Source organism: Diplotaxodon limnothrissa, linkage group LG20 (genome assembly GCF_057381915.1).
Source record: "Diplotaxodon limnothrissa isolate DT_005_m linkage group LG20, D_limnothrissa_male_GT1.1, whole genome shotgun sequence".
Lineage (NCBI taxonomy): Eukaryota > Metazoa > Chordata > Actinopteri > Cichliformes > Cichlidae > Diplotaxodon > Diplotaxodon limnothrissa.
Window position 1 is genome coordinate 28,290,712 of NC_140615.1, and position 26,467 is coordinate 28,317,178.

The following is a 26,467-nucleotide window of genomic DNA, read 5'->3' on the forward strand; positions in this document are numbered from 1 at the left end:
AAGTGGCAGTTCTTTCACGTTTCTCTCATTTCAGACACGACTGAATACGAGGAGCAGCGCTTTACATCGAAGGCATTTCACTCCGCCACTTTCCACCGTTCTTCTACTTTTAGGGAAGTCGGTCAGCTGACTGTAGCTGTCAAGACTGGAGCGCCCTCCTCTCCTTCGTCCCTCTCCTCTTTCTCTTCCTCTGTTTGAGCGCAAAGTCCTGTTCCCATTGGAGAACCGAGTGCTACCGAGCTCGACGTCACCAGGCGATATTAGTATAAAGCGCAAGGCTGGCTTCAAGCGCAGTCTGCTGGATACCAGAGAGTGGAGAGAGTGAGAGAGGCGAGCCTTTAAATCTCTGCGGTGCAGAGCTGGAAAAGCTGCTTCTCAGCGAAAATCAGACGCCCTATTTACACCGCTTACTCGCTCCTTTTATTTTCCTGGGGAAAAAAGGGACTTACAACCAAGAAATTGCAACGAGGACTGGTGCCCGTCTCAGCGAATTAACGTGGTATTTCTTTTGTTATTATTATTTATGTTTTTTCTTGTAAATGCACTTCTGCTGAAGGGACTCGGGTTTTACTTTTGCACTGAGACGCGCAGCTTTCTACCTCCCGCCTGGTCTCTCTGCCAGATTATCCCAGCAGAAGTAGGCTATATGACGCAAACCGTGTGCAGTGCATTAGTCTGAAAGTTTTCCTCCACGACTTTTTTTTTCTTTTTTTCCTTTTTTTCCACCAACCACGCGCTGTTTCATGCTACAGCAAGTCAGTGCACAGCGGTGGAGGAGCCAAAAGAACTATTGCATGAAACAAGAAAGGAGAGAAGAGACGCTGATTAATAAGTCAGTTTTTGCGACGCTCGCCAACACTTTTGCATATCTGCAAAAGAGTCGCGACAACAACATGAGCGCAGAGCTGAGCATGGGGCCGGAGCTGCCCAGCAGCCCTCTGGCTCTGGAATATGTGAACGATTTTGACCTGATGAAGTTTGACGTGAAGAAGGAAGGCCTGGCCGGGCTGGATCGCAACGGGGTGCGCCAGTGTAACCGTCTCCAACCCCAAGGCTCTGTGTCTTCCACCCCTATCAGTACACCCTGCAGCTCGGTGCCCTCGTCGCCCAGCTTCAGCCCCACGGAGCAGAAAAGCCACCTGGAGGAGCTGTACTGGATGCCGAACAACGGGTACCACCAGCAGATAGACCCGCAGACGCTAAGCCTGACCCCGGAGGACGCAGTGGAGGCCCTGATTGGAGCGACAGCTCACGGCCACCCTCCGCCTCCGCATGTCCAACAGCAGCTGCAGCAGCAAGGCGCTTTCGAGGGCTACAGGGGCCCGCATCACCACCACAGCCATCACGGCCACAGCCAGCAGCATCATCACCCCTATGCGGGGGGCATCCCGCACCACGCCGAGGAACTTTCTGGGCACCCGGGCGGACACAGCCACCCACATAGCCAGCATCATCATCACCACAGCCAAGACCCCGACAGCCCATCTCCGGTGTCCCCAGAGTCCCACCAGCCGCTGCACCATCACCGCCACCATCATCACCACCATCCGCACGGCCACCTGAGCCAGTCAGCGGCGCACCACAGCTCCGGGGGCGGACTCAACGTGGAGGACCGTTTCTCCGACGACCAGCTCGTATCCATGTCGGTGAGGGAGCTCAACAGACACCTACGGGGCTTCAGCAAGGACGAGGTGATCCGCCTCAAGCAGAAGAGGAGGACCCTGAAGAACCGGGGCTACGCTCAGTCCTGCCGGTTCAAGCGGGTGCAGCAGAAGCACGTGCTGGAGAACGAGAAGACGCAGCTGATGAACCAGGTGGAGCAGCTGAAGGCGGAGATCACCCGGCTGGCGAGGGAGAGGGACGCCTACAAACTCAAGTGTGAGAAACTGACGGGGTCGGGGGCCAATAACGGGTTCCGCGAGGCTGGCTCAACCAGTGACAACCCTTCATCACCAGAGTTTTTCATGTGAGTTGCCATAGCCTTTTTCTTGTGAACCCTCCAACTTACTCAACAAACAACCCCCACCCCCACTCCACCACCCCCCGACACCTTTACTTTCTGACTGACTTTGCTGATGCGCAAACGATAATAATCCACACCTCCCATACTGTTTGATTATATTAATAACGGTAACAATTATATTCATATTAGACGAGTAATCCATCAGATAGTATTCTCATATATAATCATCTCACCATCCACGTGTCAACTGAGATACAAAGAGCAATGTAGAGTGTCCGATCAGTCGCAGCATCTTTGTAGATTAGTTGCTTGTAGTGAAGAGACTTTTGTTTTTCTTCTTCAAAGAAGAGGAGCGACTGATGAACTTTTTTTGTTTGTTCGTTTGTCTCTCACTTGAGGCTCCAGCTTTTAAATCACCTGTAAGTAACGTGGGACGGCGTAAGGCAGTTGTATTTTTGCTGACATTCTTATGAACCAACAAGCAGGCCCGATCTCACAGCCTGCAACTCACCAGACTCACATTCGACAAGTGGACCCGAAATCTGAAGAAAAAATTAACAAATGAATCTTAAAAAAAAAAACATAAAAAAAACGGGACACCACTTTATGCAAATTTATCTTCCGTCTACTAACCCGTCACGGGAGGGGACATTTTATGCAACATCTCATTGATTTATTGCCTGCTTGGTTATATTCGAATATATATTGAAAACAAAACAAAAAAATCTGCATTAAATATTAATCCTGCATGCTGGACATGTACGGTAATAATTTCTATTTTGTACCTTCATCTTCTCGTGTATATTAAGAGCATGTTGTTGATCTGCGCTTTTTTGGGGGGTGGGGGTGGGGGGTTAGAGAAATGCAGCGGGGACAGAACAGCAGGACTGGCGGTGCAGTATCATGGTGTGGGCTTCTTTTTCTTTTTGGGGGGGGGGGCTTGTAAATATTATGCAACCGCGAAAACTGCACAACAAGATTGAGGAGGCTGGTTTGTACTTCTTTCTGTGTGTTGTGTTTTTATTTCATTTGTTATGATTTTTTTTTTATCGTGTTGGGTATTGTTTGAAAGAGGAGTGCATTTGTTTTCCCAGTTGCATTTAAATACAGCAAAACTGTGTCAAGTGCACTTTTTTGGATAATGATTTGCGAGTTTTTCATTTTGAATTTTGTGCAGACCCCCCTCCAGGAAAGACATACTATGATGTAATACTGCAATAATATTAAAGGCAGGCCTCAGTGCGAACTTTTAAGAGTAGTATTTAGGACGCATGTTGTGTGAGGCAGAGGAGACAAGCATGTGACCACGACATTATTCAAACCAGATTACGCAGAGTTTATACTCCATTGGACCGAAGGCTGGATACCGCGTGTATTAACACTCTGCTATTTTCACACTCAGTGTAGCTTTTATGGCACATATTCAGTGGGGCGAGGTGTTATCTGCATTTCTAAACAAATTAGAACCAAACAAGTCCAAATATTTCTCATCATAATTGGCAGCCACCTGTAGCCCCCCCAACTCCATTCGACCAGATGTTGATCATTTATATTTTACGCAATATTTAGAAAATTCGCAGTTACGATTTAGATAACACGAATGTTTTTGATAGAAAGTTTGAATATTAATGTTCTATGTTTTTCCTGATTTTTTTCTGCCGGTCAGTAAAAAAAGGGGATCCAGGTTGTGCAAAGTCTCAAAATGAAAACAATGTGTATGTTATGTAATACTTTTTTTCTTTGTTTTATTATTATTTGATGATTCTGGTTCTGCTGGCCAGATGCATAGTTAAAAGTTTTTATTTTAATGATTTAAATTAAACTGTCAGATCATATCGATTAAAGCATGGTGCTTGCATTGAAACTGTTGTTGAAAAGTCATGCATTTAACAATCTTTGGTTTGTTACTGATTCAACTGTGTTGAAATCGAACTGAAACTGCAGCAGCGGGTTGTTGTTTTGTTTTCACAAATTTCATGTACTTGGCGATGATGGGGATCAACTTTCAATCCTGTTTATATAAATAATAGTAACACTTAAATTTGAACTGTTCCATTCAGGCTGGTTTCTGTTTTGTCTCTTTTTGTTGTTTTTTGGAAGAAATTGTTTCCTATTTTGCTTATTAAAGTCATTGAAATGGCAATAATTACCTCTCAGACTTTATTATTTTTTTCGTTTTCACATTTAAGGATCTGTGACAAAATCATTCTGTCATATAAACAACAGCATACTAGCGGTAATTAAAGCTGCCACGCAGTGTAACGGCAGTAACAATATGAATCTTTAAAAAGTTTGCTAATGCCCTGAAAAACATTTAAAATTATTTTTTCCCTTTAAGAGCTAATTTGCACTAATCAAGCAGTTTCCGTTTCATTTGCACTTTGCCTTCATTTTTATTTTCAGACTTAAAAACAAAGTGCAAACTTTGGATTAAAGCCCACTGGCCTGCAGTGATTAGATCACCGGGTATGGTAGTTTATGTGCCGCTGCAGGGAGATTCCTATACACGCTGCTCTGCTGGCATGCTGACTTCTGCAGAAACCCCGCGCCGTAAAAGGAGATCTTTGACCTTGCAATATACCGGAGAAGAGATGAAAACCTCAAATTTACATTAAGTGTTACAATAATTTTCATTCTCACCGTGCATGGCTTTGAATACACTTAAAGGCTAAATCTAACTGGTTCTTACAAAATTAGAATCTTAAAAAAAGTCCGACCCTGTCGCCTAACGCGCGGAGCAAGGCCTCAGTTTCAAAATAATCCCGTGTGCGCCCGCGGGTGTGATATTTTTACGGTTAACGGTAATGGAATCTATTATTGCCATGTGTCAACACACTTGCTATACCTCGGAAGTCTGTCTTCACTTCTGATTATTGCTGCATGCAAACACTTGAGCAAAGTATACAATTCTGGTATTTTGTTGATTTGCCTTAAAACAAACTAAATAAATGAAAACACACTCTTGATTTTTAGGCGCAGTATATATACACATCAAAAGCACCGTCACTCTTCAATGTGCATGTCCTGACAGTACGATGATAGAAGCAGAGAAGAAGAAAGGAGTAAGTGTTGATCTGGTCCCGGTCTAGAGTTTCTGGTGTCAGAACATTATCTGCCCCATGTCTGCACATTCTCAAGGACAAAACCGCTAGGAAGGAATCAACCAATGAGACTCAAGGAAGGCAAGTCTAGTTTACATTCTCCCCTCTCTCTCCCTCTCTCTCTTTGGACAGCCACCAGCAGCCTGGGGCCATGAGTGCAACTGGGGTCAACCAGGAGAAAGAGGCCTTTAATATGTGATTTTAATTGAACATAACAAAAACAACTGAATAGGCTTATCTTTATCCCGATTCTTTTCTTCAGATTTTTCATAAACGTCACTTCATGAGTGAATCAGATCTAAACAGGTTATGTAAAGAATCATATTATGACTTCAGCACTCAAAATGTGCATGAAACTCAGCTGGATGCATGGAAAAGAAAAGGGGAAAGAGTCTGGAAGCGCTCGCTGAGACACACAGAGGGAAATAATCCAGCATTAATATCAAATACATGACGAAGTTTACCAATTTCATCGCAGAGGCTTAAATTCTATTTCCGCCACATGTATGATAAACCTCTGAAAAGCAACGCATCAACATTGGACAGCATAAAAAAAGCTGATCCTAAAAAATATTACGGCAATCTGATTTATGTCTAAAAAAATCTGAAAACCTGAGTACATTATTACACTATTTTTTGCTCACATGATTCCTGACTGCATTTTATGTGCATTATTAACAAGCTGCAGCGATAACATCTCAAAGGGAACTTTTTGTCATATTCTTGCCTACAGAGAGTGATTTAAAATTTTGCGAAGAAGAGCGTCTTTCATTGGGGACTGTGTGTATTTCACAGAAATGTGTGATGATAAATTGGGGAAAGGATAAAAAAATATGAGCGAAAAAGGCAGAGGTTGAAACTACGAGAGCGCATCAGCATCAACCTCAGCTCAGCGGAAGAGCCAAGGACACAGGGACCTGGCGTACTGTAATGATTTTAGTCTCCAATCACACATTCATGCCCCCCCACAGAGATCCTATCTGCATTCAGCCCGCTCTGCCAGCCTCCACCTTCAGCTCCTTGTATCTGCAGCGGCAGCATCAAGCAGTCCGGGACAGCAGCCTCAATCATGGCATGCTTCTGTTCATCGCCCGGACCTCATGACATTTTTATGCTCCAGTCAGCTTCAGCAGGTCAGCTCCTTTTATAAGCTCTCCAAGCATTAGCCTCAACCCAGCTGCACGCATTTTAGAGCCTCTGAAGAGTGTGTGCTCACTGCTGCTTCCTCTATGCAGACTTGAACTCAAACCATGAACTCATTTGCATCTTTCATCATTTAGGAAAAAAAAGAGGGGATCTTTTTTTTGTGCTAATTTTACCACACGCTGCTCAACTGAGAGAACCACATTTAGTTATTTTTAATTACCACCAGCATAGCTTGAGCTTTGTATGTATTATCATGTTCATTAATTTAAACGTGGAATAAATCCCATTCAGATATATTGCTCACACACAGAGACACACATGTGCACAAGCAGTCTAGCCCACTTCCACACTAGCAGTCCATTCACTGTAATTGGAAGTTACTTTGCTGCTACTCTAAATCACAGTGATTTCCTGGGAAATTACAGCAGGCTATTTTCAAGGGACACACACACACACACACACACACACACACACACACAAAAGAGCATTAACCAGTTACTGAGACTGTTTTTGGATGTGTTAGTATTTACCTACCAATACAAACACATTGAGAATAGAAGATGAAAGAAATATGTTGTTTCATCTCTCTATTTTCTGCTTTCCTCTTTAGGGTTGAGTGCTGTCAGATTCTTCTTGGCACTGGAAATGTTTGCTTTCTTCCCAAATATGCTGAGGGGATCTCCCAGTTACATTAGTACACTGGACGCGAGTCAGTGGCAATCAGTCTTCAGCATCTTCTCCTCATCTCTCCCTCATCTCCCTCGTCATCCTTCCCTTCATCTACTCCCCCTTCAGTCCTCAGACGAGGCCAGCCAAGTCTGGAGTTCAGATAGCGACAGCGTCACAGCATCTGTTATTCATCTTCAGCATGTTACGCATCATGCACGCAAACACAAAAACACACACGGATGCACATTCTTAAATAATAACATACACACACATTACATCATTCCTCTGGTAGATATCACACAGATTGGTGCAGGTAGTATAAATATATTTCCTTATGTCATGTGATCCGGCACATGCACACACAGACACATAGACAGACACTTGACACAAAATATGGGCTTTCCAAATGCTTCCACATTCACACTGTGCTGTTATTACACCAACTTAAATGATAATACGTCAAAAGGCTTAACTTTCACCTGACTGTAGATGGGAAAGAGCTACTTTTTTCCCACTGACCTCGTCAACCACACTCTCTCGTTGTGATGAATTTGTACCTTCATGGTCACAACCAGTCAATGGTCTGTATGATGGATACCTATAGCCATGGCCGCAGTGAGTCGATGAAAGTGACCCATGTGTACATCTCTGCTTCCGGGATGTGAAACCCAATTCCGGGTGGGATTGATCCATGTCTGGCCACTGCGGGGATAAGGCCAGAGGGAGAAGATAAGAGCAGGCACAGAGCAGTCAATGATACGTTTGACCATCAACCTCTACTGCAAACAGGATGCTGTAGTAACTTTTAAAGGTATACAGACCGCATGTCACCAGGTCATGTAAAAGGAACTTGCTGCTGTTTAAGTGCTGTGGCTGAAAAGCACTGGTGGAGGAAGCATTCAAGCTTCTCCACGTAAGCCGTACATGCCACTTATTTGAGCATATTAGTAAAAAACAAAACACATAAGTATAAAACTTGTATGGATTCCTAATGCTATAACTCTTGTACTTGTTTTGTGCTTAAATACTGATTATTCACAATATTGATTACTGAGTTTTAAACCAGTGATTAGACAAAGTAAGCTATTTAAAAACATCATCTTGGGCCCCAGGAAGCTGATTTCTACCAATCAATAGAACAAGCAAAAGAAAAAATCAAAAACAATCCTTTGAGAAATGGGTAGCAGTCAGCTAATTCTACAGAGAACACGCTCTGTGTCTGTGTGTTGTGCATGTCGACTGTATCATCTCCACCTTATGTACTGCGCTCTGGCCTGTTGTCGCCCCAAGATGTGAGGTAAATAATTGAATGGATCCATTAATAAATAAAGTGCAGGGGGTGGTGGGGAGGGGGGATGAGGGCGAGAAGCGAGACGGGAGAGACAGGTCACTCATTTTTACAATCACTGTTCGGGGGAGTGACATGGCTGCACACGCGCTGCCACTTCTCCCTCTCTCTCTGTGCTCTCTTTCTCTCTAGCAGGTGTCTGGACGTAGCGAATACTAGCGATACTGAACTGTGACCCAAAAGCTGTGAGCAGGATGTAGCATTTCAGCACATTTCCTCTCCGATCCACCAGGACAAGCCTACTTCCTGTAAAACAGGTGGAGGGAGGTAACATGGAGCCGCCCCCACAGATCAAACCAAGCCTATTTGAGCCCAGCCAACCTATTTTCCAGTATGCACCGGTAAATTCCAGCTGGTACTGGTTATTTATATATGTTATAAAACACTATTTAATGTAAAAACCTGCCAAGGGAGCAGCAACTGGAAAGGTGAATATGAAGCTGTGGTTTTGAGCCATATAGAATTTTAAGGGTATAATTATCAGCTACTGAGAGGCTGTAGTAGTTTGTTGAAAGTGTATGTTTCCTGTTACAGTAGCTGCCTTTTTTGGCAATATTTCTATCGTAACCTAGTCCTGCTCTGTAAGTATACCACCATTGTGCCACAGTTTTGTGTTTGTTACTACCTCTGCTTGTCTGTTGTGTGGGAAATAAAGATGTTTACAAAGATGCAAACCAGAGCAAACTGTCCAAGCTCTGCAGAAACCAGTCATTAAAAATAACATCACATTTCATACTTGCCCAGTAAGTTTTTTTTTCTGTCTTTACTAATTCCACACTAATGCCTTCTACTTTCTCTCTAACCCATTCACCTCATTCTCGCATTTGCTTTCTTGCTTTTACCCTTGTTTTCTCTTTCGCTTGGCCTTCTTTTTTATTTTACAGCCTGATCTCTATTTAGATTTCCTCGTTTGGAGTTGCCACAACGCTCCCCGCTGCCAACATCTGTAAGTGGTTTGCAGGCAAGAGACACTATGGAAAAACATCAAAAAACTCAAAAAAAAAGGGCATAATGGGTCTCCTCTACTAGGGTTAGAGAGAATGGAGGCTGTGAGAAGGATACAAACTGCACTGGGATCATGCACAGAAGAAGGCGGCCGGCTGTGCTCTGTCTCGCTGAGGGTATGTATGAAGACAGCTGTGGAGCGACATGTCTGAATCACTGTGAAGCACTATGTAATATTCTGCACAGTGCCGGCAATAAATGCATACCTGCTCATAGAGTACTGTAGCTTATACTGGGTGGAAGTTCTTGGGACCCCACAGTTGAGGTTTTACTGCGGATTGACCTCAATCACGTGTCAGGTTTTAGGCAGATTGGACTTAAGCTGCAGCACTTTTAAAGAGATTATGTTATTGTAAGCGATTAGGGGAAGTAGATACATTGAAGGGAGCTAATGAGGGGTTTCTCCCCTCCCCAGCTGCCAGCCTAATTCAGTGCTCACTGTCCTGTTGATAATACACACTACAATAGTATTACTGTGGCATTAGAGGCTTTACAATGTTGTGGCACTGAGAGCTACTCTGTTGACAGTGTGGTAGGTGTTCAGAGCGTTGTTTATCGCATTGCTATAACAGTCTATAGTGTTTTTCATGAGCATGTGGCTGCTCTTTATACATATGTGTTTGGGGGGAGGGGGCGGGGGGAGGCTTTGTGTGTACAGTAGGGTCTCATTAGGTAATGAGGATGATTACGCTGCATTAGGTGGTGGAGAAGAGAGGCAACAGCCACAGGGTGGGAGGGGAGAAGGAACATGTGTCTGTGATTTGCGGCATAAGCACATACCATTTAATTGACACAAGCTCTCTGTGTCTGCTGTGTCCTCTCCATGTCTGCTTGGTCCTCTCTGTCCTTGACTCGGAGGGCAGAGAGACAGATGTGGTGTGAAAGGGGCGGAGTAGGGGAATTCAGTGAATGTGGAAAGGTACCGGGCTGAAAGTCGGCTGCAGTTAGAGGTAGAGTGGAATATTGGATGTGTCTCACTGCTCTGTAGGGCAATCTGCTGCAACTATGAAAGGCAACTTCAGAAGTCCCTGTGATATTGCGTAATTAATGCTATATAACTCCTCTAAAGGAAGAAGCAGAGAGACTACCAGAGTATTTCCCCAATACTAAGGGGGCATTTGGCTGAATGTGTGAAGACAGGCTTCCCTCACTACTCCCCTTCTATAAGTAGGCAGGTATTTTTACCCTGGATAAAGTGCTGACCCAGTCTCAGGTAATTACACCCCTATTGGGCTTTGGCACAGACAAGTCAGGGCGGTGCTGAGTGCACCTTACACCCCGGCGACGGGTAAACCACACTTATCTCACTATTTACAAGCAAGTATAGAGCCTTGCTCCACATGAGAGACAGGGAGGAGGGCATACCTTGGCAAAGACAGGAAACCTTTCCCCTGGAAGCAGTCGACTGACATCCCATCCCCCATTAAACAACACAAAAAGGGACACAAAAGCAATGAAACTATATTCCATATTTATGCAGAGGGTGTAATCAGAGTAACAACAGAAGAAACACGTATATTGCCTAACTGAGGGATCCTGGCAATATTGTGCCAGTGTGTGGCACATTTCCTGGCAAAGATTCAATCCAGTAATCCCTAAGAGGGTTAGGCATGCTCTAATCACTTCTAACATAATAAAGCCGAATGTTCATGAATGATGGATATCTTTCTTGGAAGCAACAGAACAACAAAAGGAAAAAAACAATGCTTCTATTAACGTGTCAGGGTGTGATGATATCTCTAAATGTCACGAGGAGCATGATACTGGCTGTTTTTTTAGACGGAGCTGTTAATAACATCAAGTATGAAGGAAGTTCAGGTCTGCAGCCTGGCACAATGCCAACAGAACCTGGAGGCATTTGGACCAAATTCAGGCTCATCTTTATGCTGAACTACAAATAATAATCCTTAATAACCAGGGTTGTAATTAAATATGAAAACTATAATAGGGTGCGCATTAACAGGTTGCAACTTGCTCATTTGATAAGTTGGCTTTGTACAGACAGTTGCAGAGACCTAAAAGAATCAGAAAGGTTAAGCTTACATTCACAAGCTTCTACAGTTTCCAGGTAAATCTGCATTATATAACAACTCTGAACTTCTTTCTTTGTTTTGCAGTCATGCATTCTCAAAACAAGGCAACCTTTGCAGTCAACTTGTAAATTGATAAAATGGGGAAAAAAACATTTAAAACACCGGCATCAGGATGAGAAAGATTCGTTTTTTTCTTATGCCTCAAAGGTTATGGTCTTAATCAGACTACGTAAAACTTTCAAGCAACTGTTTTACACTAGCATAAAAGCTAAACTAAAATGATGACGGTACAAAAAGACTAAGCAGCACAGGATAAAGTAATTATGTTGGATGATTCACTGATGGCAAACATACCTTGTCTTGTCTGAAACATTGTTCAGAAGATCATATTCGTAAATTCTTAACCTTTATTTTATGCATAGCAATCAACATACCTCCAAGAGAAGATCTGCATCAGAACCAGTGAACATGTGCTCTTCAGAGTGTCTTTGAATAAAACGGGGGATCTTTACAAGACACTTTTCTCTAGTATCTTTAATATATCTTCTCTCCAATTAAATGCAAGTTCTATGGAAACTATGTGCTGTGTGCTGCTAGGCAAGGAAGAGACTAAGGGAAATGGCTGTGGTCAGACCATAGTCCTTGAAAGAGGAGGGAAGTGCCAAGCAAGGAGAAGAAGACGGAGAGGAAGAAAAGAAAAACGAAAAAGAGCTTTCTGAATTTGAATGATTTACCTATAAATGCACACATATGGGCATGCTCATGCACACACAAAACGCACGCACAGAGACATGCACATGCACAAACACATGCATGCACTCTGGCAGCTGAGGTGCTGTGTGTAATAATACACTGATGGGAATGTGCCACTGCACGTTAATTCTCCCTTCACGCTTGCGTTGAGGAACACAGAGCCTCTAATTGATGCTAAAACAAACTGCTGACCCAAACTCAGGATGAAGGTCTGTCACTGATGCACACAGAGAAACACACACTCCTGCCTGCACAAACTATGAAGTGTACTATTTGCACCCCAATTTCACAAAAACTGAACATGCACAACTCCAATGGAACAAATCTGAGGTTTCCTAAACTGTCACACACTTTTGCGTTCTATAAGAGGCTTATAGGTTCAGAGCTTGAAAGTCATCCACCACATGAACAAGAATAAGATGCCTAGGTGGCAATCTGCAATGTCCTTGGATTTCTGGAGGCACATCTGGGAGTCCGTGTGCACGCTTGCATTAGGAGTACCTTCTGGAGGGTGGTTGGGGGGCCTTGAGAAAGTAAACTCTACTCATCCTTTTCACATTCAAATACAGTCATACACACATACACACATGACGCCCCTAAAGGAAGCTCCAGAGAGGCACAACGAAGCCTTTGTGCGGGCCAGATTTCTCATGTCTCCCCGCTCCAGCACACAGATAGATCATCTCAGTATAGCCCTCTGTCTGAAGGGCAAGTGCATGCACGCCTCAGAGACAGAAAGAGGGAGGGAGAAAGACAGTGGAAGAGTGCGAAAAAAAGTTACAACCCAAATCACTTCTTTCCTTTCTTTTTTAATACTTTCCCCCCTTGTCTCTTGTCTCCCACATCTTTCCCCCTCTTTCTCCCACTCCCTCCATACCCTCCCTCTCTCTCCGCAGAGGAATCCAGTCTCTCCACTGGGATTGGAGCTCTTTGAAGGTGATCCAGAACTGTACTGCTTGCTGCCTCTGCTCTCCTCCCTCTCTGCCCTACCTCCCTCACCCTCCACCCTCCGCTGCCACCCCTCAGCCCTCAGGGGGCCTGGATCCTGCTCAACCAAGAGCAGCCGTGCTCCAAATCCAGGCCCGGGCTTAGCACTCCTGCCGCAGGCCTTGCTCGCTGTCCCGCTGCACCACAGAGAAACAGAGAGGTGGGAGGCCTGAGGAGACAGGACCATGGGTGGGTGGGAGAAGGGGGAAAGTAGGCGTTGGGAGAAGCAAGGCACGTGTGTTTGGTCACATTCACATTTGGCATTTTGGAGAAAGAGATTAGGAAGGAGATGTAATTGCAACTCTCCCTCCTTCCCAAATATCTCTCTTTTTTCCTCTTCTCCTTCACATAACTGTTTATTTTCCTTTTCATTTCATCCTTACAGTCCCTCCCTTTTTCCATCCCACTTCCCCTGTTCCCTCCATCCCAAGGGCAAGCTCTTCACACACTCGTCAGACTGGTTTCTTTGGCACACCTCGCGCACACAAACACACACTTTTGGGTGCCAACATACGTTCAGACACATAGCTCTTCACTTTAACAGAGGGTCCGTTACTCAATTTCTCAGAACTGAGAAGGAAAAGACAGAGAATGACAAACAGACAGAAAAAAAGAAAAAGAAAAGGGAGGCCGATAAAGAGAGGGAGTGAACTGGAGGGATGTGCATTCCTTTGGCTTGCCTGGCTTGGGAGCACAGGAGACGTGTTGCTGGCTGTTCAGTTTATTATCCCCAAGCCATATGGGTTGGCAAGCTTTTGGGGTGTGGTGGGATTCATGTGTGTTTGTGTGTGAGCAGGGTAAGGCAGCAAGTGTGATTATACCTACAGTATGTCTTTTATCACCTGCAGTATGCATCTGTGTGTAGTCTAGGCCACAATAACCTAAGGAACCACATTTTCAGATTAGAGCTTTCACTAAAACATTGAGAGTTTCCAGCACATTTCAGCCTACATAACAATACACCACACATGCACACATGAGTAAATTTACACAAGCTGATTATTTCAGTCATTTGTGGTTTAAATTGTAACTTAATGATAATCACATGATGGTATGGTATCATGCAGTGTGTTTTAATACTGCTTCCTTTAAGATTCAAGTATATTTAGATTTATTGCAACTGGAATCGCTGTAAAATGTTAGGAGAAATTGGGTCATCGTCCTTTCTCGCAATTAGCTAGTCTGCTTGGTTTAGGTGAAAGTTCTGCCTGGATGGAGCTTACACATGCTCACTGTGAATCCACCGTACAACTACCTACACTATCCTCACATGCATGCAATCAGACATTACATGCACTTCAGAGCTGGCTTCAAGATTGAAGCTGATTTGTAAAACTAATTCCTACAAAGAGCAGTTTAGGGATTCATTTTACTGATCATCTTTGTTTACTTTAAACGTCTAGGTGGGTTGAAGCATTTAAGAGATCAGTATGATCAACTGACTGCCCGTGCTGAAGTTCTAGCTTTGACTTTCTGTGCTTTGGATACAATCTGGAAATCCATCAGCTAGTTTGTTGACTCGGTTCGATTTCAGAAAACACAACCCCTCTTTCACTCTTCATATGGACTCTTTGCCTTCATGCAACCAGAGCCTACTCAAACATAACCGGTCAACAGATCTCAAACTACAAGCAGACTACAAAGGAAAGCTTCCCTTAGATATAAAAAAGTTCACTGTCATTTTCTTTGCTGTTCTGTTTTTGTAGCCATTTGACTGAAAATGACCAGTCTTGTTTTGCAGCAGGTCATGGTTAGTCAAAACACAAATACACTGTGTTGCCTATGGCTGCTTCAGAAGAAAAGGCACTTGAGGCTTATATCAATTATTTCAATATCTCACTGATGTTTCAAGTACAATATCATGTACATTTAAAACCAGAACACTAACAATAAAAAATCATGGTTTGACATCTGCAAATTTGACTGCACATAGAAGGAATGGCTAAGACCAGAGTAGGCTAGAGTGAACCAGTGCAACGTCACAAGAGTCAGCAGCATGTGTGTGTGTGTGTGTGTGTGTTTGTGTGTGTGTATACGTGTGTGAAGAAGGCACAAGCTATCTATAGCCTGTGTATCCCTGGGGATTTGAGTCTTAAACTCCATATTCATGACACATCACTGTGGGGATTAGAAGGGCATCATCAGATAGAGGGGCTTACGTCAGCGGACACACACACACACACGCTCACACTCAGAAAATAACAGACACACTCTCAGCATCAGTCTCACCCAGGAAAGCACAGCATATACACTGTCCAGGAAGCTCTTTACTTATTTCTGAAGGAAGTGCCTTTCTTTCACACGTGCACATTATAAACCATTGATAAAACAGAGAGGACTCTTCTCTACATCTACAGCTCGCTGCGTATGGCAGAGTCACCAGAATGACTAACCCAAATAGTTCGCTGATAACTTGAGCAGCGATTATTTGCCTATTTGAAACTAAAAGCATCCAGTGTCCGACTAGCGATGCCAATTTAAACACTCTGAGTTGGACCGGGGAGTGCAAATTGTTGAGAAGAGAACAAACCAAAATGTGTGAGAGGAGACGGAGGTGGGGCCGTGCAGGGGAGTTGATTAAGGCCAAACCACGTGGAAGTCGATCTGCAGGGGAGGCGGAGAGGGAGGGGGCGTTAGCGCAGGCAGCACGGGTCTGTGTTGTGATTGTTTGTTCGTGGCGGCGTGTGCATCCATGTGTGTGTGTTCTTATCTCTTCTGGTCCACAGCAGCAGGAGCATCAGAGGAAGCGTGGCCTTTCCTTCCTGTGCCTTTCACACTGTCACAACACACATGAGCCATAAAACTCTGTGGCTCCATCCAACATATAGAGAGGAAGACAGCAAGAGAGGCAGACGGGTTAGCCAGCGAGTGTAGAACATGTGTGCAGGATTTATGGTGTGCAGCACATGTCATTTAATTGACACAATGGCCCTTTTCTGTTTCTGAGAAGAAATACAGAGACATTTGAGGGCAGGATTTAAGAAAGAGCTGAGGTGAATGAGGAGGAAAAGTGGCAGTTGCAGCAGTAGAGGGTACTGGGGCAGTGGATGTTCAGTATGGGCTGGTTCACTCCACAGGGGAGCTGAGGAAGGACACCTCTCTACCTTCTGCACCTGGCATTCGACTCTGGCAGCCAGCCATTCGCCCATTCCCCCATTTCACCCTGTGCTACTACCCATCCATTTCTCAGCAAACATCTAAGTCATCCTTCTCAGTCAGTTACACAGTGGTGGATAGCACTATCACTCACTGACTGCAATGCACACTGAAGCCAGGGAGGCTGAAAAATCAAATAACTGAGCTGATATTTGCATGTTTAAATGATCATTTCATGGTAATTATCCCATGTTTGACCTAATTATGTATTATTTATTACTCTTTGAATGAATAACATCATCATCGAGAGAGAAACAGTGTGGTTGCTTGTACCTGACTGCAGTGTATGGTAATTCAACATGCATTTGTAGTCAGTCTGAACTGGTGAGGATGTTTTTCCTAACAGATTTTTGTTGGAAAAAATGATCTAAAGGATGAAAAGGTTGTCTCACCTCCAATTATGACATTCACCTTTTTTGCACTAATCTAATGTCGAGCTACACACAGGAAAGGCTTGCAAATTACATATAACGTCTCCCCCAATCACACCAATACGTTTGATTTTAAAAGGCCTACACTTTGTAATCTACTGTCTTTAAACTATCAAATCAACAGCTCCAGGCTTAAAAGTGGGCAGGCCTGAAGCCTGAAGATGGCTCTTCTGTGTAGAACAACAGCTGTGCCCTGAATTAACATAACCCTGAGAAGGGACACGAAAATAAATAAGTGCAGAAACCACTGTGTAGAAACTTCTCCAACTGTCTGTTGAGGCAAAGTCCATCTGTTAACTCCATATCTATTTAGGTCTTGCATCAACCATAAATTGCAAAAAGTAGTACTTCTGAGTCACAAGTTCACAAAATCGGTGATGTTCTGTGCAGTTAGTTTGGTACAACGCTCACAGGTGAGGCTTGGCACTGACTATGGGTTCTTAAAAGATGTTTTATTGTATGCTTTCATTTGAAACACAGCAATGAAAAGAAAGTCAACTTTAAGTCTAAATGTCACAAAATCTTTATATCTGTATTGTTATCGCGTTCATTGAAAGGAGGCCATGTAAGAACATCCAACAAAGTTGTATTCACACATCCATAATGTGAAAGCAATGGTGTGTTAGTGGAGCACCAATGAATCCCATGAGAGTGAAGAAATACTGCTCTGACCCATGTGAAATGTACTCACTTTATTAAACTTTAGTATACCTCGCTAATACTAGGTTGGAACCAACTTCTGGCTTCAGAACTGAATCTTCATGATTCAACAAGGTGCTGGAAAGATTGATGCAACAGGCATTATACAGTTGCTGAAGATTTTCCTGCAACACGTCCATTATGTGTATCTCCTGTTCCACCAAATCCCAAAGGTGCTCTACTGGATTAAGTAGAGGGAACTCCTTCTCATGTTCAAGACACCAGTTTGAGATCATCTGAGCTCTGTGACATGCTGTCCAAAAGTCAACAGAAGATGGGCAACTGTGATCATAATGTAATGGACACCACACCACCAACGCCCGCCTGAAACATTGTTACAAGGTAGGGTGGATCCATGCTTTCAAGTTGTTCACACCCTACCACCCAAATGTCACAGCAAGAATCAAGACTAATCAGATCAAACAATGTTTTTCCAGGCTTCTGTTGCCCCATTTTGGTGAGCCTGTGGAAACTGTAGACTCAGTTTCCTGTTCTTAGACGACAGCAGTGGAAGCCAGTGTGGCTTTCTGGTGCGTTCACAGACGCTCTTCTGCATACCTTGGCTGTAATGACTGGTTCTTTGGGTTCCTGTTGCCTTTCTATTAACTAGAAGCAATCTGGCCGTTCTCCTCTGATCTCTGGAATCAACAAGTTCATTTCCCCATGAGAAGTGCCCCTAACTGGATATTTTTTTCTTTTTCAGATCATTCTCCGTAAACAGTAAAATGGTTGTGTGGGAAAATCCCAGCAGATCTCTGAAATATACACACCAGCCCATCTGACATCATCTGACAGGTTGGGTCGCCTTGGCTACATACCTAAATGGATTGCTGCCATATGATTGGCCGATCAGACATCTGTATTAGTGAGCAGCTGAACACGTGGACCTAATAAAGTGGCAAGTGAGTGTACAGTCATTGTTTTTACTGAATATGCTTCCATAAGAAAATCCCAGCACAGAACATATAAAACAGTGGGAAATGAGGGCAAAATGTGTACTCAGGTGGTGTTTTGCTGTGCGCGCACACACACACACACACACACACACACACACACACACACACACAAACACTCTCTTTCCATAGAGTAGTGAGGTGGGAATGGTGCCAAACCAACACTTCATTTCAATTTCAAATCCGAGGCCTGACTTTGACCTTTCAGCACAAAACTAGTTATAGACTCACTCTCGGCTTCTTTCTCTCCTCCCACCCGTTATGCTGCTTTTTCAACACACACACGCTTCTTTCCTTCATCTTGCTCACAATTTTAATCTGTAACTCCTTCTCCTTCTCTCCTTTTCTTTTTTATATTCGCTCATGATTTCTCACCTCATCTTCTGACTACTTCCCATGTCTCCTCATGAGTAACCGTAAGTGACTATTGCAGCTCATCCCCACTTGCTTCCTGCTTCCTGTGGCCTTTGAGCAGCACTTCCTGTCCTCTGTCTGTGAGCTTTCTGGAATGCCACCTTTCATCATTATGAAACACTGACACATCTATCAATGAAAAATGCGAGTGCATTTCTCTCTGGTGTTAAACTGTCGACAATGTTGATTGTTTGAAAAGAAAAAAGAAACAAGGTGGGAGGGAAAGTAAGAGAAGCAAGAAAACAGGGTGTGTGGAGAGGAATGAGTACACAACCAGTAAGGACATGTTTTATAAATATATGGAGCCAAGGTCGAATTTGTCATTTGACTTTATAGGAAACAATTAGGAAAAGTTTATTTCAGGAAGCGAAAGTGACATAACCAGTGACATAATACCATCAGTAGTATTACAGAATGGGATTTACAATGATTTCTCACTTCGTCTACCAAATGTTAAGTTTTTTGATCACCAAATGGCAGTTACACAACACTAGTTACAGGGAGGGAGAGTGTTGCTCTAAGCCAGAGGAAGGGCGTGAGTGTAAAATAACACTAGAAACTACACTAAAAGAAGAAATGAGATGGAGAGAAAGAGTAGGAGGAAAGTGGGAGATGGAGAGGGGGTACCCAGGCGGGTGTTCCAGAAACCTGTCAAGGTATTTCCTTCTCCAAACACAAACTTTGCGCAACTGCACAGTACAGACAAGCAGATACACACACACACACACACATACATATAATCCAACGTTTTATGTTAAAAATACCCAACAGTGGTCAACAGCACAACTTTGATTTAAAGCATTCTTTGATTGGGTAGGTCTCAGGCCAACTCCCGATTTCCTGTGCGGCACTGTATGTCGTCTACAGCTGTATGAACATGCACACGCACACACATACACCAGCTTAATGAGGCATTCAGTACCCCCACGGGCTCCATACTTTGTGAGTCTCTTCTCCAGTCTCCAAGTGATTCAATATCTCGTTCCTGCTCCACATACATTTTGGTCAATGTCTCGTCACTCCCAATTCTACCACACTTATGCCTGCATGCGTTCACATAAATATGTACACACCTACGCAAACACAGACACACACACACACCATGTCCCACTGCTCTCCTTCTACGCCAGCTGTAGTCCGCCCAATCTGTTTACATAGCCTGCTGAACCTAGAAGAGAGGAGAGGGAGAGAGAGAGTGTGTTGGATGGGCAGACCATAGCTGTTTGTCTGAAGGGGCTTTCCTGTTCTCACAGGAAATGACAGAGAAAAAAAAGAGGGAGAAACCAGGAACAGGGGAGGAAAATGCAAGATGAAAATAAATGAGACAACAAAGTGAACAACATGAACAGCAGAAGAGCGACAGTAGCAAAGAAAAGGTCGTGAACGCTCATGGAAACATCTGTCCTGCTGTTCAGATAAGCCAAAAGACAGCGAGTGCAGGACTGGAATCCAGATCTCCTCTCCTCCTCTCCCCACTGCTGGGCAGATCACAGATTAGACTGTTATGCAAACCTGCAACAACAGTGTTGCTTTTTGATTTTTGACTTTGCCACCTGTACTTGCTGACTCACAAGCTAAACCTCAGTGCGGCTTGTGGTTTATTCACGGCAAACACATCGCACATTTCCACAAAGGATATCTAATTAACACGTAGCTTTAAAAGGATGCAGACGATTTACCTATAGTGTGCCTCCTTCTATAAGCGTCACATCTGTGGGGACTGAGTTGATGTGTGGGGCGTTGCTTGTGCCTTCTGGCCATGTACGGGGGTTAACACTGTGTCTGTCTTGACCAGCTGTCCAGACCCGATGACTCCACGTGCATGTTTGATGATGGTGGTGATGGCTGAGGGGAGTAAACAGCCACCAATCACTAAATATTGATTTAAAGCTGCTAATTACTCCTCTGTATCTCCAGGTAAAGAAAGTAAGAAAAACTACTTTTCCAAGTCATTCAAGCCCACTTGGTCTCTCTCATTTTGTTAAATTTGTCCCCTATCATTCAGATTTTCCACAGTTTATGTTAGGCTGGCCTCTTATTTGTACTTTCCACCAAATAAATGACAAAAAAATGACACGTAATTCAGTCATTATGTGGGATGAAACATTATGAAACACATGGGTTAAATGATGTCCAGTCATTTTTGCACATTTAGTTCCTGCTGATGACAAGGCATCAGAGCACACTTTACATTTTTGCAACAGTTTTTATCTTGCATATATATTAGGTTAAAAATGCTCAGTTTACTTGATGGATAAAGATTAAACTAATTTGGCATGAGGTACAGAAAATATGAAATAGACACTAAAATAAAAGAGTAACGTTTTATTTTATTACCCATCCATTTCATAGCGGCTGGAGAGTATCCCAGCTGACATACAGCAAAAGGTGAGGTACAACCCGGCAGGTCACCAGTCCATCATTAATTAAGGTAATGATGTTTTATATCAGCTGTGTGCTACAAAACATTTGCTTAGTTCGAGTCTGTGTATCTTAGATCCCAGATGAAGTGCAAAGTGTCTGCATGAATCACACAGAGTGCTTTTCTCCTCTCAGAACAGTGAAATCCCTTCTTCCCACACTTTTCCAATGATGCACGTTGTGAGGGGGATGCCCATCCAACAATTTTTGCAACTTCTGAAAGCCAACAAACAACAGTTATTCATATGAAAGTGAGAAAATAAGGACACTTTTTTTCCAAAACGCTCTATTTAAGTCCTCTGTAGATTATCTTTGTGAGCTGTACTTCAGAGTGGGAGAATGTCACAAAAGAGTGTTTTCTGTTTTTCCCATTCTTTAAAATTAAACTCTTTTTTTTTTAGAAATACTACTCCTATCAGACAATGTTCATATAACAAATAAACCCGTTTATTTCAAGCATTTCGTGATCATATGTATTTTTGGGTCACAACAGCATGTGTACAGATATTTAAAGATGATGTCAGTTCAGAAAGCACTCTGGTTTGGGTACTGTGATAAAGGTCACTTACAAGTTTGAAAACTCCATCCAATTAAAGATTTTTGACCACTCCACTTCTTTCTCTGCCTCTACCTCTCTGTTCTGTCTGTAGTCATTTCCTTTGTGGTGTTGTGAAGGAGCTGTCCACCTCTTACTGGAAGGCACACCTCCTACTCCCATGTCCTCCCTCCTCCTACAGCCCCTGCTGCATTCCTTTATCTTTAACCATTATAACATTTTCTTCCCCACATCTGGCAGTTTTTCTGTTGTCCTGCTTCTGCTCCCTGTATGTTTAGCAAAGGCAAAAGGCTCTGAGAAGCTTGTTTGTGTCTGTGGTTGTTCTGTTCTTGAGCTCGCTGAGTAACGAGTGTAAACGTACACAGCACGAACATGCGGGAATCAGGCAAAACCAGTGAGAGTTGGTGAGAGACAGAGAGACAGGGATGCGACATGTAATTGTGCTCTAATGAAAGATAAACAGTGCAGTCTGAGGGAGTGTGTCTGGGCAGGGCCCTCGGCTGGCCTAAAGGCTCTGCTCTCCTAGGCTCTTAATTAATGTCTGAGGAGGTCAGTCAGCCTCTTATAACCTGTCACCAAATACTCTAAGTAGCGTAAATGTGTTTTTGTTTGTGTGTTTGCGTGTTTCGCTGCAAGTCTGTATGTTTATGTGTGCGAAATGCGTCAGAGAAAAATATAGAGAATGCCCACTTTGCGGGAACTAACTGCTCCAAATGTTCTCTCAACTGCTCTCATTCCACCCTGCACGATGATCAACCTAACTGCAGGTGTCCACCTGTCTTTTTTATTGTTTTTTCTTCTTTTGCGCCTGGTGGTGGTCACATTCACTTGGAGCACTGTCTCTTTTTATAACCACATACTTTTTGTTTCTCTCAGTCCTGGCAGGAAAAGCTCAGCTGTCGTATACCCTGTTTCAGGGGCCAGTTTGTTTCCTGGCATGTCTTTTACTGGACCTTCCACTGATAATCAAGATACACTGTATCTGGTTATTATAAAAAATGAAATAGCTTAGAAATGCAAAAGTTATCATTTTGATCTGTAATTTTGTTGTGCCAAAGTTGATCTGAAGCAGGTGTGCGTCCACACACTGTGTGCATGTGGGAACGTCACTTGTGGCCAAGCAAGGTTTAACTAAAAGAAGGGTATTCCCAGCCAAAAGTCTGGCCACAAAACCCAGACTAAGTAACCTCAGAGTCTGGGTGGCTGGTCTGAACCTCGCCGTCAAAGTCCTAATCAGCCTGCACATTACACACTATTATGGTTAGAGCGTGGGGAGGGAGAAGGTGAGAGTGGTAAAAAACATAAACACAAGAAAGTGAGACACTTCAGTTGCTATAACTGTTGCAACGTTATTGTTGGGTTTTTTCTCGCCATTCGGTTTTTGCATAAAATCCAAACTGAAAGAAATACATGGAGAGAAAAAGACAGTGACAGCTGTTTGCTTTTTTGACTTCGCTTTTCTCACTACCATTTATGTTGTTCGCTTTCCCTACGAACAGACAGGTGAGAGTGGAAGAGCTAACCAGGAGGCCCTGACCCTTGACCTCTCCCCTCTAACTCAGTTCATCAGTTGGTCTGACCTGACCTCAGCCCTAACAGTGACTCAGGGTCACTGCCAGTTGTTAAAGGCACACAACAAGCCTGGGAAAAAAGAAAAAGGAAAGAATCACAACTTTAACTTAAGAAAAATTACCAATACATGAATGTAAATTGGGAGAAAAAAGTATTTAAACATGATGTAATGAATAATATCAAAGACATTTATTTAAATTAAACCCAAAAGTACACTTATCCCTCTGTTAGATTTTAAAACACCAAAAAATTGGGGGATGTGACACAAGCAGAAATATTTCTAATTCATTTCTAATTTTTCAGATAAGAAATCAGAAGCCATTTGGGATAGCAAACAAAAAAAATGCATATTTTTATCATTCTATATTGTTCTGTAAAATCCCAATCTGAAAAGTATGCTGTATACACTGGGGTCAAACAGTTTTTATAGCATAAAAATACAACAGCACACTCGGATTTACTGTTCTAGGCCCTGATGTATTAAAACATTTAAAGTTATAAAAAACTTGAGTACTCGAGTACATGTGCTTAGACACTTGCCAGGAGAGGACGAGAGGCGAGGTAAACAAGCTTCCATAGCCCGTGAGCTGAAAAGTGTGCAAACTGCCTCCTCTACATCTCTAATTGCATGTTTTCTCCCCACATACCTGTAATTACACTCTGCCTACCACTCATCTTTCGCTCTCTGAGGCAACACTCGTGCTAAACCATAATGAAGCCAGGCTCTAATGATTTACAACTGCTTAGCATTAGCACATACACTAACAGCTTCAGACATTACCAGCGACAGTAAAATTACATCTTTATCAAACCAATCCAAATTACATGAGATTAAGAAAAATATAGATTTAAAGAGTGGCAATTTAGCCAATCCTTTTTGTCTTCCATTTAAATGTGTTTAGCTCGACGATTTTGAATATATGAAGAGCTCAACAGTATTGGGCAATTGAGTTATACGCCTGCACAGGTATAACTTAAAAAGGCCCACTTCAAGTTCTGTTCACCTCAGACTGACAAATATGAAATGGAAAAGTGTTTGTCCTTTGATTTATTTACATTTGTCCTGACTGACTGACTGCATGTGCCTCCCAAGGACAGAACTTTCAGGAGAGAAAGTGTGCATATGTGGAGTCATTTGCATAAGTAGGCCATTGGTTCCTAATGGAGGCGTTTTGTTCAGGCGTTAACAAGGTGTCTCGCTGGGGCTCTCGTTCATTCGCTCCTTCCTGTCGTCCGCTGACTCTGACGTCCAGGCAATCAGCGCTGCATTTGGGCTCTCTCTTTGTGTGATTTACGAGCTCCCAGATTCATTTAAAAGCCATTGTTCTCCTCTGACGGATACCATGGCCCCCTCCGCTTCCACACTCTTGCTCAGGGACCGCACGCACACGCACACACACACACATTTTTACACGGCCGCCGCTTACTTTATCTCTCACTCACTCACCCACTTGCTCAATCACTCAACACATACACACACTGTGCCCATCTATCATGAAGCGATGCAGGAGGAGATTGTTATCCCGGTAACCGTATTAACCCACAGATCTCCAGCACTGGCTGATCCAGCAGTGTATTAAGGCGCAGGACAGAGAGCGGTAGACGAAGGGAAGAGAAGAGAAGAGGCTAAAGAAAAGAAAATCAATAGCTAAATTTATTATCATTCACATTCATCCTCAAACAACACTTCTGTCCGCAAAGCACAGAAGATAGGAAAGATGGCAAAACATCTCCAGCCTCGTCCCCTCTCTCGTTTGCTGAAGATTGTCTGTCAGCGAGGCGTCTGTAAATGCATCAAGACACACCTGCGCTTGATTAAGTGTGTTTAGACTGCAGATGGAAGGATGGGGGCAGGGTGTGTTTGGGGGCAATTTAGAGAGCAGAGGTTTTATGAGAGTAATCATCTCCAATAAGGCCTTCCTGGGAATCATAAGCCCCCGCCCTGCACACACACTGTGCCTAATGTGCGCCACACACACGAGCAGAAAGGCACACTTTTGCACCTCCGAACCCTCTCACACCCGCACACAGAGATCCCTTATGCCTCTCTGTTCATTTTGAGCTTTAATAAGAGCCAACTACATTTTAATCTCATTCCTCATAAGTGGACAACTTGTATTTAATTCTCCGAGATGAGAACAAGTTGGCCTCCCACAAAGCAAGCTGTATTGAGTTACAGCCTCTGCTCTGCGTTTATGTGGGAGATTAACTTCTCTCTCCGAGTTCATATTTTGATCTGGGTCAGGCTGTGGCAGAAGGGACGTTGTTGGAGGGGAAAAAAGTACAGAGAGAGAAAGAAGAGGCCAGGCTTGGAAAAGACATAATGTTGTTACATTGTTTAATGACATTAACGTATGTGCACGCCAGTGAGTACACATCTACTGGAAGTAGACAGCATTAAGACCCCTTACAGCCATTAGGTTTCTTAACGTGAAAAGTAAAAGATGTTGTCCAACAGTTATGCATTTCATGCTCGCACAAACCTCCATCCTCAAGTGGATGAACTTGAGGATGTTCATCCACTGTTCATGAAGTGGATGAACAGGCAGTCGCTAGAAGATGATTTTGAATTCCGGCTTTGAGATTTACTCTGTCAAGCGGCACCGCCTAAAGTAAATTATAATAAGCTTTGAAAGTAAAGAGTATTAAATTGCCAGTGCTATGTTCTATTGATAATATGACTGATCATTTTATTTTGGGGTTCTACTGCATTCAGTGTGGAGTTTGCATGTCCTGCTTGTGCCTGTGTGGGTTCACTCCAGGTACTCTGGCTTCCATCCACAGTCCAAAGACATGCACATTAGGTTAACTGGTGTTTCTGAATTAGCCTTAGGTATGAATGAGAACATAACTTATTGTCTGTCTCTCTGGGTTAGCTCTATAATAAACTAGTGACCAGTCCACGGTGTACCCTGCCTCTCACCCTGTAACAGCTGAGATAAGCTCCAGCCCAATCAAAACACTGAACTGAATAAGCAGAAGAATGCATGGCTAGATAGCTGGCTGGCTGGCTGGCTGGATGGATGGATGGATGGACGGACGGATAGATGGATGGATAGATGGTTAGTCTACTAAAGCAGTTTCATGTGCTTTAATGCCTAAAAGAAAATCACATTAATGTCTAATACTCTAAACTGCTGCTGTAAATCTCCTTTCTCTTTAAGCTCCAAAAAGCCCAGACTGCGCTGACTGGGCTGGCAAAACCAAGTGTTGGCTTTGTAATGTAACTGCTGCTGGCTACCTGGGGCTTCAGCACCTCG

General features: G+C 43.4%; 1 protein-coding gene across 1 annotated transcript; it reads left to right on the top strand.

Annotated features, from left to right (window-relative positions):
• The first annotated feature begins 310 nt into the window (after nucleotides 1-310).
• On the top strand, nucleotides 311-2,782 carry mafba (MAF bZIP transcription factor Ba). Its single transcript, XM_085343958.1, has one exon. It carries the CDS (start codon nucleotides 744-746, stop codon nucleotides 1,968-1,970), a length of 1,227 nt encoding a protein of 408 aa, XP_085200084.1. The 5' UTR covers nucleotides 311-743; the 3' UTR covers nucleotides 1,971-2,782.
• The last annotated feature ends 23,685 nt before the right edge of the window (nucleotides 2,783-26,467 follow it).